This window comes from Nasonia vitripennis, chromosome 5 (assembly GCF_009193385.2).
Source record: "Nasonia vitripennis strain AsymCx chromosome 5, Nvit_psr_1.1, whole genome shotgun sequence".
Classification (NCBI taxonomy): domain Eukaryota; kingdom Metazoa; phylum Arthropoda; class Insecta; order Hymenoptera; family Pteromalidae; genus Nasonia; species Nasonia vitripennis.
Window position 1 is genome coordinate 3,029,997 of NC_045761.1, and position 13,993 is coordinate 3,043,989.

Genomic DNA, 13,993 nt, shown 5'->3' on the forward strand with positions numbered 1-13,993 from the left:
AAGCCTTCCTCACGGACAAAACTATCTCATTGTGTGTTAATACGTTTCGCTCGGCCGCTCCGCAGTCAGCTGAATAAAAGCGTCAGTCCTCCTGCTATACTCCCTTATCAGGCTGCGCGTCGGCGGGGGAGCAAATAAATATCGCGCGCGCGCGCGCGAGCGGGCTTTTGAAATTCGAGCAACGTGTGTGTCTCTCCCGCTCGCTCGTAAAACCGGCTCGTAACCGATTTTCTTCTCTCTCTCTCTCTCTTATATGCTCTCGGGGGCATTTTATAATCGGCCTTAAAGTGCGCTCGAGCGCCGTATAAAGCGAGAACAGCAGCGCGGCGATCTTTATACGCGTATTAGCGGAGTTAAACGCGCGTTCTTTATTATTCGCCGGGGCTATTTTCTTATACCGCAACGCGTCGACAGATGAAGCGGGTATTAATTTTCAAGAGTGAAAAGCGGCCTTGTTTTATACGCGAGATTTTCATGACAAATTGTTTCCGCGTCGCCGAACAAATCCCGCTGTATTAAGAGACAAACTATTTACACTCGGCGCAGATGCGATCCGCGGCGGCGATTAATCACGACGACGACGCCCTCGTTCTTTTTTTCCTGATCCTCTCCCTGTCCGTTGTGTAATAACGTGCGCGGACGCTAGTCGGCTCTGTTTTTTTTTCTTCTATACGTTATAATATAAATGTGAATTAAAAATCCATCGCACGGGTGAATTACGCGAAAATTCGAGCGGCAATTTTCGGCAGCTTAGCGGGGGGCTTTGCTCTCTTTCTCCGACGCTCGCTCGCGCGCAGAGGAGCCACATATTGGATCATATCGTATTTTCTCCCGCCGCATGAATAATGCATCTGCCGCGAGGAAAGCCAGCCTCTTCTCGCTCGCTCTCTCTCTCTCTCTCTCTCTCTCTCTCTCTCTCTCTCTCTCTCTCTCTCTCTCTCTCTCTAGAGCCCCGTTTCTTCTTTATCTTTATCTATTATCCACTTTGTCGGGGAAATTGCACTTTTCTGCGTTGCAATATGCTCGGGCTTACTTTGTCCCTAATGCTCCTCGCGCGCGGAATTCGAATTCGGAGGAATTTAATTTGTGCGCCCAGCTGTCTTTGAAAATTTTCCTCAAACTGTCCGGCTGCAGCCTTCATTAACGCGCGGAGAAAAGAATCTCGGCGAAAAATGCGGGCCAGACACACGGAGAGACTCTCTCGGAGCATCGCAGCCGAGATAAATCTTGGATTAGCAGTCGGTTCTTCGTCTTCTTCCTCCCGTAACCCTCTCTCTCTCTCTTTCTCTGGCAACACGGGCTTAGCAGTCTTACACGCTCCGCGCTTGAATTCGGACTGCTCTAGCTAATAATTGGATGTGCCGAGGAGGATTATACAACTTTTTCGGCTGAAAATTCTCGAAGGATTACAAACCAGTTTTCTCTCTCTCTCTCTCTCGTCAAGCGTATCGCGCACTGCTTCTCCTGTGTATAGATTGTCTGGCGCGACACAGCTCTCAAAGGCCTCTCCCGTCGACTTTTTCCGCCGCGCATCGGAGAGTACACGCGCCCGAGCGTTTAACGGATCGACTCGTGTGCGGCGGGGCTCGTTAAGTTGCGCGAGGAGGGAAAAAAAGTTTAACGAGCCGACTCTTCGCTCGTACGATGCTTGAGTCTCCGAAAGCTCGAGGAGGAGATGGGATAATTTGTGGCTTTTGACGTCTGCTCGCTGCATATCAAACGGATTATAGCCTCTGTTTGCTCGAGCGTTGCGACTCTTATCGCGAGCTAGGGTGAGACGAAGAGGAAGAGACTTTTCTTCGTAAACAGAGACTCGCGTGTGAGTAATACCCGAAGCTCAGGCGGAACATTGTTAATTTGAATACATCGGATTATATTTATCGGCGAATACCTGAGGACGGCAGCGCGCGAGCTTATCGAGGATTTGAGCGCGCGGCGGCGCCCGTAGGGCAGAGTCCGCTAATACCCCCGTGTAATCCCGTAAGCGGCCCCTTGCGAGCTTTCCGCACTCTCTCACTCTCCCGCGTATTTCCGAGTCGAGCTACCGTTGCCGGTCGGAATAATTGCTCTCGATCGTACGGGCGCCGTATAGTAAGCGCACGTGGGAAGAAGAGCAGATCTAAAATAATTTCACGAGAAGAAAAACGTGCATCGCATTAACCTCCGGCTCACTAGACTCTCCTCAGTAGAGAAATCCGAATCTCTCCTCGGCAATCTAACACCGCGCCTGTGCAGAACTGCCTCAATTTCCTCCGAGCTCTTTACACGCATACTGAGGAAATTCTTCTCTCTCTCTCTCTCTCTCTCTCTCTCTCTCGTCGCCGCGGAGAGTTAACGCTCGAAGGCTTACAATTACGCGGGCGCATGCCTCCTCGAGATTCTCACGCTGCTGCCTGGACAATGAAGACATTGACGGCGCTGCACAGAGACACATTGAGAGAGTGAAGGGAGGCGGGAGGGCGCACGTATCGGGAGCGATCGGTGAAGCCGTATGGCCCCGGACGCGAAACCGCACTTTGTTCGCGCGAGTCTTCGCCGGCAAAGAAGCTGCACTGATGTGTATAACAATATCGCTGACGTAGTCCGCTCTGTGTACACACTCCGCGTGCGCGCGCCCCCTCGATGCAGCTCTTCTCCACTGATCGTCTGTCCCGCTCTGCGTGTGTATGTGTGTGTGTGTATGAAATATCAACCTGCCTGAAACATGAACGGCCTGAGAATCTTCGGCTATCCTTTCGCGCATGGGGCGACTCTTCCGTGCATCGTCAGTCTGCCTTTGACGCTGTGTGTATGTGTAAACTCTCACTCGGCGGCGGCCGCACTTTCCCGATACTCGGCTAATTTGCAAAAATCCATTTTCGCCACCCGCCTCGTGTAACTTTAAACTCGGCCGGCCTTGAAAAATTGAAAAGCACCGCCGACCGCAGAGAGAGAGCGATTCATCAGTCGGCCTATCAAGAGCCGCGAACGATTGTCCCGCGGTGCGGCGGCGGTCACTAATATGCATTCTTTGCGCAGTTCCGTTGCGGCTTTGCTCTCCCCGCGCGTTCACGCCGATTGGCCAGCTTGCCGCCGAAGCTTAATCACGCGAGCTCACTCGTCGCGGGCCTCGTTTCCGTATACACGTACGAATCGATTACGAAATCGATTACCGCGCGATTCCCGGCCCTCTCGTCGACGCTCATTTTTTTCGCACTGCCCTGTAATATAACCCGTGCATACGTGCGTGTGTGTGTTTTCCTCTTGCTCCGGTTCTTCGGATTCTTTCCGACGGTATTCGCATTGTGTGCGTTCAGGAGAAGACACTTCCGCGGCGAACGTTTATGCAAATCGCTGGATGTGTGCAGGGGAATATACTTCTGTTTCTCGGTTTTACGAAAAAAAAATAAAAGAGCGAATACGCTGGATTTACATCGTCGTGTTTTGTGCGGCAATTACGCATCGTTGCGGGGAAAAGCAATCGCGCTTGATTTTCTACCGAAAAAAGCGCAGATACTGTACAATGGATTTCCGAGAAATATAATAATCCTATACTGGCAACATGACCGAATCCGCAAAAATGCGCTGATGAAACGCTCGCGCGTGTATCAGTGTATATCGGGATGAGTTTTGCGAAATCGGCCGACTGATGATTGAAAAAACACAGGCGAGCTTTCATATGTACCGATTGTTTCGCGAGACATAACAAAATTTTGATTAAAACAAAATTCGCGCAAAAGAGCCGAGAGTATATGGTCGCTCTCTACAAAGACTAGCACGTCCCAAAACCCTCTGGAAGAGCGGTACTTTTCATTTTCCGCCGCGAAGACTAGCACTTTTGACGAAAACGGTACATAGTAACATTCGCATGCAAAGAGACGGCTGGTATCAAAATTATTAAATTTTATATATATATATAATAAACGTAGTGCTATTCTTCGTGGCGAAAAGTGAAAAGCAATAGTCTTCGACCCGAGTTCTGAAATCTACTACTCTTCGTAGAAACCGACGAATATATAACCTCGGCCAAATTCAATCATCGAAGAGAAATCAATACCTCGTGTTGCGGCTATACAAATGCAGCACATATATCGATAAATAAAATATGAGCCGGCGTAATATTTTTTTTCCCCGCGACGAGAGGTATTCCTCGCTCTCCGTGGTTCCGAAAAAAAGCCGGCGACTCGCGCACTGTTTACAGCTCTAGCGTTGCACTAAATCTCGCGCGCGCTGCTGCAGTCCGTAGAAGGCCGCACCTGTGTCTGTATGTGTGTGTGTGCGCAGCAGCGCCTTGACAGCCGGCCTGCGATCTTAATCTGAGCGAGAGAGGGAGGGAGTCCTTGGCAAAAAGGGCGGCGAGCAGAAAGGGGAAGAGAGAGAGAAAGAGCGATCCGTCTAAGGAGAGAGCGAGCATCGAGACACTTTGAATAATTCATCGCGCTACCGAGTCTTTCGGTTCGCCGCTCTCTCTTTCTCTCTCTCTCTCTCTCGAGAGAGAGAGAGAAGGAGAATCGTTGTTGTTTTTTCCCTCCTCGCTTTTCGAGATCGGGAGCGAAAAATCGCGAGAGTGAGCTATATACGTGGTATGACCAAGCAATTTCCAGATTTAGGAAAGCCCTTTTCCTCGCGCGCCGACACCTGTATCCCGCTCCGCATTCGTTAGCATACGGGCCGTGTAGAGGAGAGAGGAGAAATCGAGCGCGGCCAAGTGGGCAATTAACGCCGCGCGCTCGTGTCCCGTTCTCTCCCGTGTAATTCCCGATTATCTCGAAAATCACGATCTCCGAAGCGGCCGGCGCTAATTAGCGTGAAGTGCCTTTAGTGACAGTGTCCCGCCAGCGCTCGTTTCGCAGTGTGTAGCGCCGGAGGCCCTCCTCCCTCGCTCGCTCCACGCGCGCACGCGGGGATTAGAATTGACAAAGTCACGGGAGCCCCGGTTTGCCTTCAATCTCCGCGCTGTACGGCATGCCTCCCGTGCGTCAATCACGCTGCAGCTCGTCATATATTATTTTCTCGCCAGCGCTAGTGGACTTAGCTGCTGCTGCGTTCGATGCTTTTACCCGTGAGGGAGCCGGATTGACGGGCAGGCTTTGATCGCGTGTAATAGGACGGGAATTTTTCGATTCATCTCTTCGCTGGATGATTTTTCCCGAGAGAGAGAGAGAGAGAGAGAGAGAGAGAGAGAGAGAGAGAGAGAGAGAGAGAGAGAGTCGAGGGTCCCGATCGTCTGTGTGTGTGTACATATCATACTCTCTCTTGCGATTCGATGACCGAAACGAATGAAATTCGATTAAAACTCAACGAGCCGTATATATTTCGAGCGCACTCCAATCACCGCGATATAATCTCATTGAATTCGCGCAGTGCCACGGTAATCTTCACGCGCGGGCCAATATCATATGCCAATAAAACTCGAGGAATCGCTTCTTCTAATTCGGAATCGCCGCGTTGATTCGCGATGGCAAAGGACGCATCAAACGGGCTGCAGGTTCGCGCCGGCACGTGCAACGCTAAAAAGCAATAAAGCCGCGCTATCTATATGGGATCATAATAAAGCCCGATGCAGCAGTAGCAGAGAGCGGGATGGTATACACAGGCTCCGTCGGCGGCGGTACGAAAAAGGAACTCTGATATCGCAGCCAGATAAACGCCCAGTGTGTCACGTGAACATTTGATCCCCCCCCGAGTATACGTGTGTAATATACGTTGCGAAACTCCCTCTCTATATGATACTTGCACGATGCTCGTGTGTCGTGTCCCCCTCGGAGGCTATGCAGTATCGGCTTTTAATCCCGACATCTCTTTTAAACGAGATTAGAATTAATAACTGGGTAATATGGACTCTCGTGGAGATTGCGCGAGTGGACGCTGCGAAATTGTCGCTTTCATTTGTGTGTCCCGCTGTCTCTCTGAATCTCTGTCTCTCCTTTTCACTTCTGGTTCTCACACGCGTGCTTTTTGGTCACGGCTTCTTTTTTCTTTCCTACAGATTTTAATTTACGTCAATATCCAAAAATCGTTTAAAAAGACTTTTCTTTTTCGGGAGAGAATTGGCCAAGTCGATTTACACTGACTTTTTTAACACAAACTAATTTAAATGTTCTTTGAGAATGTTTCCAGATTCAACTATAATGGTCTTCGACAATCTATGTATTATTCTAGAAAAAACTTTTTTTTATCAAATAATCAATAATCATAATGTTTCTAGCGCAACTTGGTCAGCCTCCTTCTCTCCCGAATATACATTCATAAGTTCTATATAAAAAATAAACATATATAAATGTGATGTAAAGGTGACGATGACTGATAAGCTTGTGTTATGTGGGTGATTTTAGTGGGGAATGTGTTCGGGGGCCGATGCGGCGCGGAAGCGTTGGGTCTCGGCCTGATGTCGCTTAACCCGGCCTACAGGTTCGCTCTGCCCCCGGGGCTCGCTGCCAAGACCACCCGCTGCCTTGTATTCGACCAAGGTAGGCTACCAGCCATCTTCATTATGCCGCTGCTGCAACGAGCTTACTTTCTTATGTGCAGCTCTTTTTTTCTTTGTTTTTTTATTTTTTGCTCCTCCAGCTCTTATTGCATTAAACCGTATATGCACACGTACACCCCGCCACTGCAGAAGCAAAGCCTCGCTAACAATGCACATAAACACACGCACTGATATCTTTCTCTCTCTCTCTCTCTTATCTCTCGCACTGACTCTCTCTCCCCGCCCGACGCCCGTAACAATCAAACCAATTAACCCTGTAATTCACGGCTGTTATCCGCTAACTCGCCGCCGCTGTCGCTGCTAATTCTGGTTATACATTTTTCAAGTCGCCTCTTGTACATTTGCTTTATGTCGATTGTTGTTATGAGTTTATTAATAACGCACCGCATGAGTTTTTATTTCTAGTGTATTATACCACAGCGTTTTCAGATTCCATTATACCTAATAAGTGTCGGGAGACGGATCGATAGCTAACAAACTGACACGCGGCAATAAAAGCCAGATTCAATCTCTCTCACTCTCTCTCTCTCTCTCTCTCTCTCTCTCTCTCTCTCTCTCTCTCTCTCTCTCTCTCTCTCTCTCTCTCTCTCTCTCTCTCTCTCTCGCTGCATAGCGGGCAAAGAAATCTTTGTTACTTTGCGCAGCTGCGCTGATTTTCCGAATCCCGTTGATCGGATGTAACGCGCCGTGCAAAAAAAAGGCTCTCTCTCTCTCTCGCGCGCGATACCGGGGATTTGTTTATACAAGCGGCCGCGGTTTCTACGAGTCGAGAGAGCATTGCCCGGCTCTATGACAGTCGTCGAAAACATATTTCAATATCCGCTCCACTTTGTTCCCGCCGCCGCTGCTGCACTGCGCCGATTCCAATATTCATTCCGGCCTGCGTTCAACTGCTCTCTCTCTCTCTCTCACTCACTCCGCGGCGGCTTTTTTGAAACTCGCGCTCGCCGGGAATTCGAAGGGGGGCAATCGCGTATTTATATAGTCGCACTGCGGATCCGGACAAAAGCACCTGCAGATTATACGCGCGCGGACTTGTGCCGTGTGTCTCTCTCTCTCTCTCTCTCTCCCCCTTCTATACGGGCTTTTTTTCCTGGCCGCTACCCTTTTTCGCGGCGCGGCTTTTTCGAGCGGAATTATTTTACATCGAAATCTCTTTATCCCTCGCGCGCGCGCGCGCGCGGTGGACATAATCGACGCTGATGGCCGCGGGCAGTTATCGAGCTCCGCACTACGCGTCAGCCGGCTTTTGGGGTTTGTCGCGCTGGGATATAACGAGACGATTTGGATCTTATATTATATTGCGAGGCTGCTGCTGCTGCTGCAGCTTGTACAAGCTCTAAATTAAACGGAATTTTACAAGCGACGAGACAAAAGCTTCCCGCCGTGGGCAGCTCTGCAAAAACATTTCGTAAAGACGCCTGTAAATGTGTATAAGCGAGCAGCCGTTTCTTTCGCACCTCTATCTAGCAGTGCTCGCTCGCTCGCTCATTTTTATGGCTAAATTAATGTTCAGCCTCCAATAAAATCGAGTCGCCAGAGAGTGAGCGCGCGCGATTTCAGCGGCGCGTTCGACTTTGAGCTCCGAGAGCGCTCTTTACGGCTCTTTTATACGGCCCCGTTCGTAAATGCCTCTGGCGCGTATGCTATTATGCCGCGCGCATGGGGACGAGTATATATGGATATACGGATTTTTCTCTCCGTGTGTGTACTAGGCATACAAAGAATCCGCCATCAAGAGCAATCGTGTATATCTTCTATATCTTCCGTCGCTCTGAGAGAGAAAAAGCCCTGCTCCGCATACACTACCGCGCGCGAACTTGGTATAGGCAATTATTAACGCATCTCCGCTGGCGCTCGAAATTTGATTACAAGCCGCCGCTCTCTGCTCGCGTTTTGCTTATACGCGCCCTAAAGGCGAGCATTATACAGCGGCCGCATATCGTGTACTAGGAAAAACACTATAACCCCCCATCGCTGCCTGTATAGGTGCGCGCAGTGAAATGACCAGCGGTGCGCCTGCCGGCCGGCCGGTCGGCTCTAAAAGGCGCCGTTAAAAATTTTATACACACATATTTCGGGAGCAGCGGAATAGCCCCTCGTATAAGACGCTCATCATCGAATGACCGCGTCGTTATGTGCTAGCTCGCCGCGCTGTTCATGCCTTCTCATTATGCGCATTATACGACTCGTCAAACGTCGCCTGCGCTCGCGAGAGAAAGATCCTCTTGATTTATACGGAGGAAAGTATTAAACGCCCGGGAGTGAGAGGACGGCGAGGAAGAAGAAGAAGAAGAAGAACTATTTAATTAAAAAGGTGTATCGTGTAGTTCGCTCTCGCGCAGCTCGTTCGGCTGAAAGGGAGCAGTACAGCGACGATTCTCCCCTCTGGATCAGCGGCGACGGCGGAGGCACTGCTTCTTCGCGGCTTTCTTCGCTCGGAATATTTAATTAGTTTTTCCACGAGTTCTCCTCGCGTCGCAGACTCTCGCGCAAGCGCGGTTATAAATGTTAATTGCAGATGAAGTGGTAATAAGAAGCCCGACAACGTCGTGATCGCGCTCCCCTCGAGGCTCTTAATTTCCAAGGTACTCCGGGGACGACGCTTATAGCCTAGTGTCGCTGGTATACAATGTGTTCCGTACACACCGGCAGAGATTGAAAGATCGACTGGTACAACGAGGCTCTTTCGGAGAATGATTTACAAAAAAGAAATAGAAGATGAAAAATAGTTGCCCCGCGTGTAGCGCCCAGTCAAGAGAGCGAGAAGAGAGAGAGAGAGAGAGAGAGCAAGGGGGGAAAAATCAGTGACGGATCCTTTTTCGCTCGAGGAGAACGGAATTTAATTAAGTAAAATTATTGTCGCGAGCGAGCGAGAGAGAAAAAGAGGGCCAGGGAAAATCGGAGGAAGAAAGAGAGGTGCCAAGTGTCTTGCACTCGCTCTCTCCCTGTAGCTCCGCTGTGCTGTAATGATCTCATTCCCCGATAAAACAAAGTAATAGAAAGTAAACGAATTCAGAGAGAGGGGCGGAATAGTTGCGAGAGGCTTTCTTTAATTGCCTAAGCTGCGCTGCCGTCGCCTTTAATTAAGAAATACGGAAATGATCGCTGACGCGGGCGCGTGCGGGGGTGTCCTTCTTCTTTTGAAACTAGCTACTGCCGCGACGGAATTTCGGGGAAAAAGAGGAGGACGTCGAGGAGCGCAATCACGCGGAACGACTGTCGCACGTCTAGCCGAAAATAATAACTCTAGGCAGCTTCTCGTCAAACGTCGAATTCCCCCCTTGCCTCCCAATTTTTTTTCTCATAGTAGTAGTAGTAGGGGAGATCCGACAAAAAAATTGTCTCTCTTGTACTCTCGCGTCTAATCGGCGAAGATTCGCTTAATCTCACATATACATTTCGGGAAAAATGTAAATTCGGCTTTAAAAAATACGCTTCGCGAGACAAACGATCGCGCCATAAATCGACGCGGGTATACCCCCGCCTACCAGTGACAAAAAAAAAAGAACAGTCGCACACGCGCATCGGCTTTATCAGCGGCCTCGGTAACAGATGTAAAAACTGCGTTCGCGCTGATTAAATAAATGCCCCATCGCTTTCGCGTAATCTCTCGACGCGATCCGGACTGAAAGCCCGCTTTAAAATTTAACCGCGTGCGCGTAGAGACCAGCTCCCCCATCCCAGCGTAGGCGCCATATATAAGGCTCTAAGAAGTCCCCCAAATTTCGTGTAAAATCAGCCGCAGGATTTACCGGTTTTTCCTTCGCAGCACATAATCACGCGTACCGCGTTATTACCTATTTGTCGCCTCTCGCTGTGTGTGTGTGTGTACACCGCAGAGACACAGTGGCATGTGTGCGGTCTCGGATCCACATAAGCCTACCCCCGCGCGATAAGCGGCTCCGATAGCGGACGGCTGCTGTTCTCTCTCTCTCTCTCTCCGCCCTGCCTTTTTCCCCTCGATCTGCCGGCGTTCGCTCTAAATTTCGCGGCGATTTTCTTTAAAATCTCGCGGCCGAAAAACGCATACAACGCGTGCGGACGTGCGCGGAGATAGGGCCGTGACGGATAGGCTTGCGAGGGGGAGGGGCAGAAAAAAAGGGACAGCAGTTTCGCGCCGCCGTTGCAGAGAGGAGGATTTTTCCAATCGAATTAGCATTTTTTAGCGTTCACGCGTGGAAAAGCGCGAGATAGAGCCTAATCCGCGATGATATCGCCGAGAGACGTTGCAGTGATAAGCCGCCGTCTCGTCTGATTTACCACGGCTGGCTCGCTCGAGTCCCTCCCGGCGAGCTTCTTCTTTAATAAACACGATTTAATAAGAAACAGCAAGCGAAAGAGAGTCGGAGTTTTTTCTTCCTTCATTTTTCCTCGTTTGGCCCCATTCCTTTTATTAAATCAGCGCGCCGCTCCGATTCGGCATAACTCTGAGATATTGCCGGAGAGAAGGCGGCGGCTTGACATCGACTCTGTGTATACACACAGAGCCCCCGATTGTAACGCACGGGTGTGTACACACGGGGCTAGTCTCTCTCTCTCTCTCTCTCTCTCACTCTCGCGGCAGCAATATGGAAGATCATATGTCATGCGAAGGAATTCGGCGCGGCCGCAGATTGAATTCCTGGCCTGGCAGGCCGGCAAACGAACGGCGAATAAGCCGAACGAAATAAACGCCACCAGCGCGCAAGCGACAATTCGGTAAACTGTGAGGCAGGAGGAAGAGGAGGAGGTGGAGAACAAACGCGCGTCCGCTAAGCCGACGAGCCAATGCTGTAAACCACGGCGCACGTGTTCGAGGCTTCCTGCTTTATCGATGTTGGCACTCGCGGATTATGTTCGCTCCTCTTTTTTCTGGTCGGATTAAAATTCGCGTCTTTGCGTCTAACTCTTTGTCTCCCGAATTTTTCGCGGCCGGCTCCGTTATTTCAGAGCAGAGAAGACGTACGCGTAATAGCCTCGACACACGCGCATATAGCCAGCGCACGGTACACGCATCAATCATACCGCTATTTTAATATCGGCCGCCCGCGCTCGCCTCTCTCTCTCTCTCTCTCTGTGTACAAGCACAATAGCGACAGGACGAGCACGCAGTAGTCGGGGGGTATGAGGAGAGAGAGAGAGAGAGAGAGAGACAGCGCGAGCGGCTTTTTATGGCGCATTCCTCTAATTCATTCGCGCTTTCTTCTGCGTCATTCTGACCCGCAGGTCGAGCGATGCGACGGGGAGAGAGATGACGGAGAGGGTCTGAATTATCGCCGCGATTATCGTTTTATCATCCGGATTGTTTGATTAAGGACGCTCGCGCTGGAATTTTTCCGCTTTATTCTTGTTTCCCTACTGCGCTGCGCTTTATCGATCTCGACGTATACACTGTGTCCCTTCGTCGAGCGCATCTATTACACGGGCTCTTCTGCTCTCGCGTGTTTGCTTAAAACGCCGTCGTCGTAGAGGGAGCGAAAGACGCGAGAGCCCTCGAGTATCGAGTCAAGTTTGAAGCGGCTCCGTGTACAAGAGCGACGGATGTAGATCTCGCGGAGCGAGTCAGCCGACAAATACAAATTCCCGCGCTCGCGTCTCTCTTTTTCCAGGCCGCGGAGCGCGTCGTCAGCCTCTTCTCGCGCAGTAGGGGCGTGTGTACACGATCGAGCGGCTAATTTTTCCAGAAACACGTCATGCCGACGATAATTCGCAGCGAGACGAGCAAAGCCTCGGCGCGACGCGGCGTGTTATATGCGAGCGGGATCCGTTTCATCGCTCGAAATCACTCTTATCAAAACATTCGGAAAAAAGTCTACAGAGCCGCCGCCGGTGCTCGAAAAAGCAAATCTCCCGAATAAACACGACGAGCATCGGTGCGTATGCGCCGGCAGGCAACAGAGAGGGAGATTCAGCGAGAGCATCGATATAATGTCTTCTGAATAAATGACACGCGTACTCGATTGCGCGGGGATACCGCTCTGAATGATTAGCGCGCGCGTGTACAGAGAGAGAGAGAGAGAGAGAGAGAGAGAGAGAGAGAGAGAGAGAGAGAGAAAAGGAAAATGAAAATCAAAGCCTCCCGCGAACGGTATCATCGCTCTCTCCCGCGCGTCATTGTTATTATCGCCGTCATGATCGATAATAATATTCTCAGCTGTCAGGATAGTCGACGAGCAGCGCCGGCACAAACGGGGCTGCAGTACACGTGCATGTGTGTGTGTGTGTGAGTATAATATACTTTCGGCGATGATCCGTCGGGGCGTCGGATTACAGGATGCGTCGCGTAAAGGCTCGATTCGCGGATAGTTGCGTAAACCGAGCGACGCTCGCGTGTGTGTATACACGCGTCAGCGAGAGTTCTCTCTCTCTCTCTCTCTCTGTCTCTTTTTGAAAATAAAAAAAAGCTACACACCGATCAGACTCGAACTGACTTTAATCATCGAACGCGCGAGCGGGCATATCGTTGCCAATATCGTCGTTTTATTTGACATTAAACTCATTTTGGAGTGAGGGAGAGAGAGAGAGAGAGAGACATTTGTTATTAATCAATAAAACGCGAGAAACAGCGCAGCGTCGCGCTATCGAGTTTAAAGGGAGCGGCTCAATTCGGCCGCGTTAGCGCACTGATTGACCTCTCTCTCTGTCCCTCTTCTGTCTCTCTCTCTCTCTCTCTCTCTCTCTCTCTCTCTCTCTCTCTCTCTCTCTCTCGCTGCCGCTAACAAGTTTCGCCATATCCCGCCGCCGCGTGTTTTCGTTTAATAATTCCATGACGAGTGCGCGCCATTTTTCACGAATTCCATATCCGCACCGACGTGCCGCTGCGCCGAGCGGTCGCGTACGCGAGCTGCCGCACAAAGTAAATTTCGCGCATTTCGACAACGCGCAGATATACACACGCGTTCGGATTTTTCCGCGACGTGCGAGAGATTTCCTCGTAAAAATTAGCGATGAGTTATCGCCGGAATTACGCGATCGCTTTTCCCTCTCTGCTTCTAATCGTAATCGCGAATCGATACATCGCTCTCTCGAATCCCGGACACGTTAACGAACGCGCAAAAAAGCACGAGCCGCGTTGCGAAGGATCTGGCCCGATTACCATTGCAAAGAGGCGGCTGCTTCTTTTTTGCTCCTCTTTTCTACGGCAACGGCGAAGCGCGGAATGTAATCGGATATATCCGCCGAGCGCGGCTCTCTTTTTCGTTAATTACTAATAATATTCAGACAGAGAGCGAGCGAGAGAGACGGCGGGGAAAGTGTACACGCGGAGCGGCCGTCTGCCGCGAATTTCCATAGGCAAACAGACGAGGCGGCAAGAAAAATGAATAAAATTACGGCGAGGAAAGGAGAGCGAAATTTTCGACTAGCAGCCCTGCCGCCGCTGCTGCTGCAGAATCAGCGGAGTAGAGGTGTCAGTTTTCCCGCCTGTCTTTCGAGCGCGTTAGAGAGGGAGAAAAAAGGTGGAAAAGCTTTGAAACCGGCATGTTTAAACTGTCGGCGCGTGTGATCTTGGCAGAAATCGCGCTCAGCCCCGCTATATACGCG

General features: G+C 50.6%; 1 protein-coding gene across 2 annotated transcripts in view; it reads left to right on the top strand.

Annotated features, from left to right (window-relative positions):
• LOC100123438 (E3 ubiquitin-protein ligase Rnf220) overlaps positions 1-13,993 on the top strand; it is a 61,274-nt gene that overhangs the window by 10,754 nt on the left and 36,527 nt on the right. The window contains exon 3 of one of the 2 annotated variants that reach the window (XM_031931646.1): positions 6,315-6,449. The exons of the other annotated variant lie outside the window; for it this stretch is intronic. Within the exon in view, the coding sequence (XP_031787506.1) occupies positions 6,315-6,449 (135 nt within the window). The remainder of the gene's footprint in view (positions 1-6,314; positions 6,450-13,993) is intronic. 2 annotated transcript variants of the gene reach the window in all.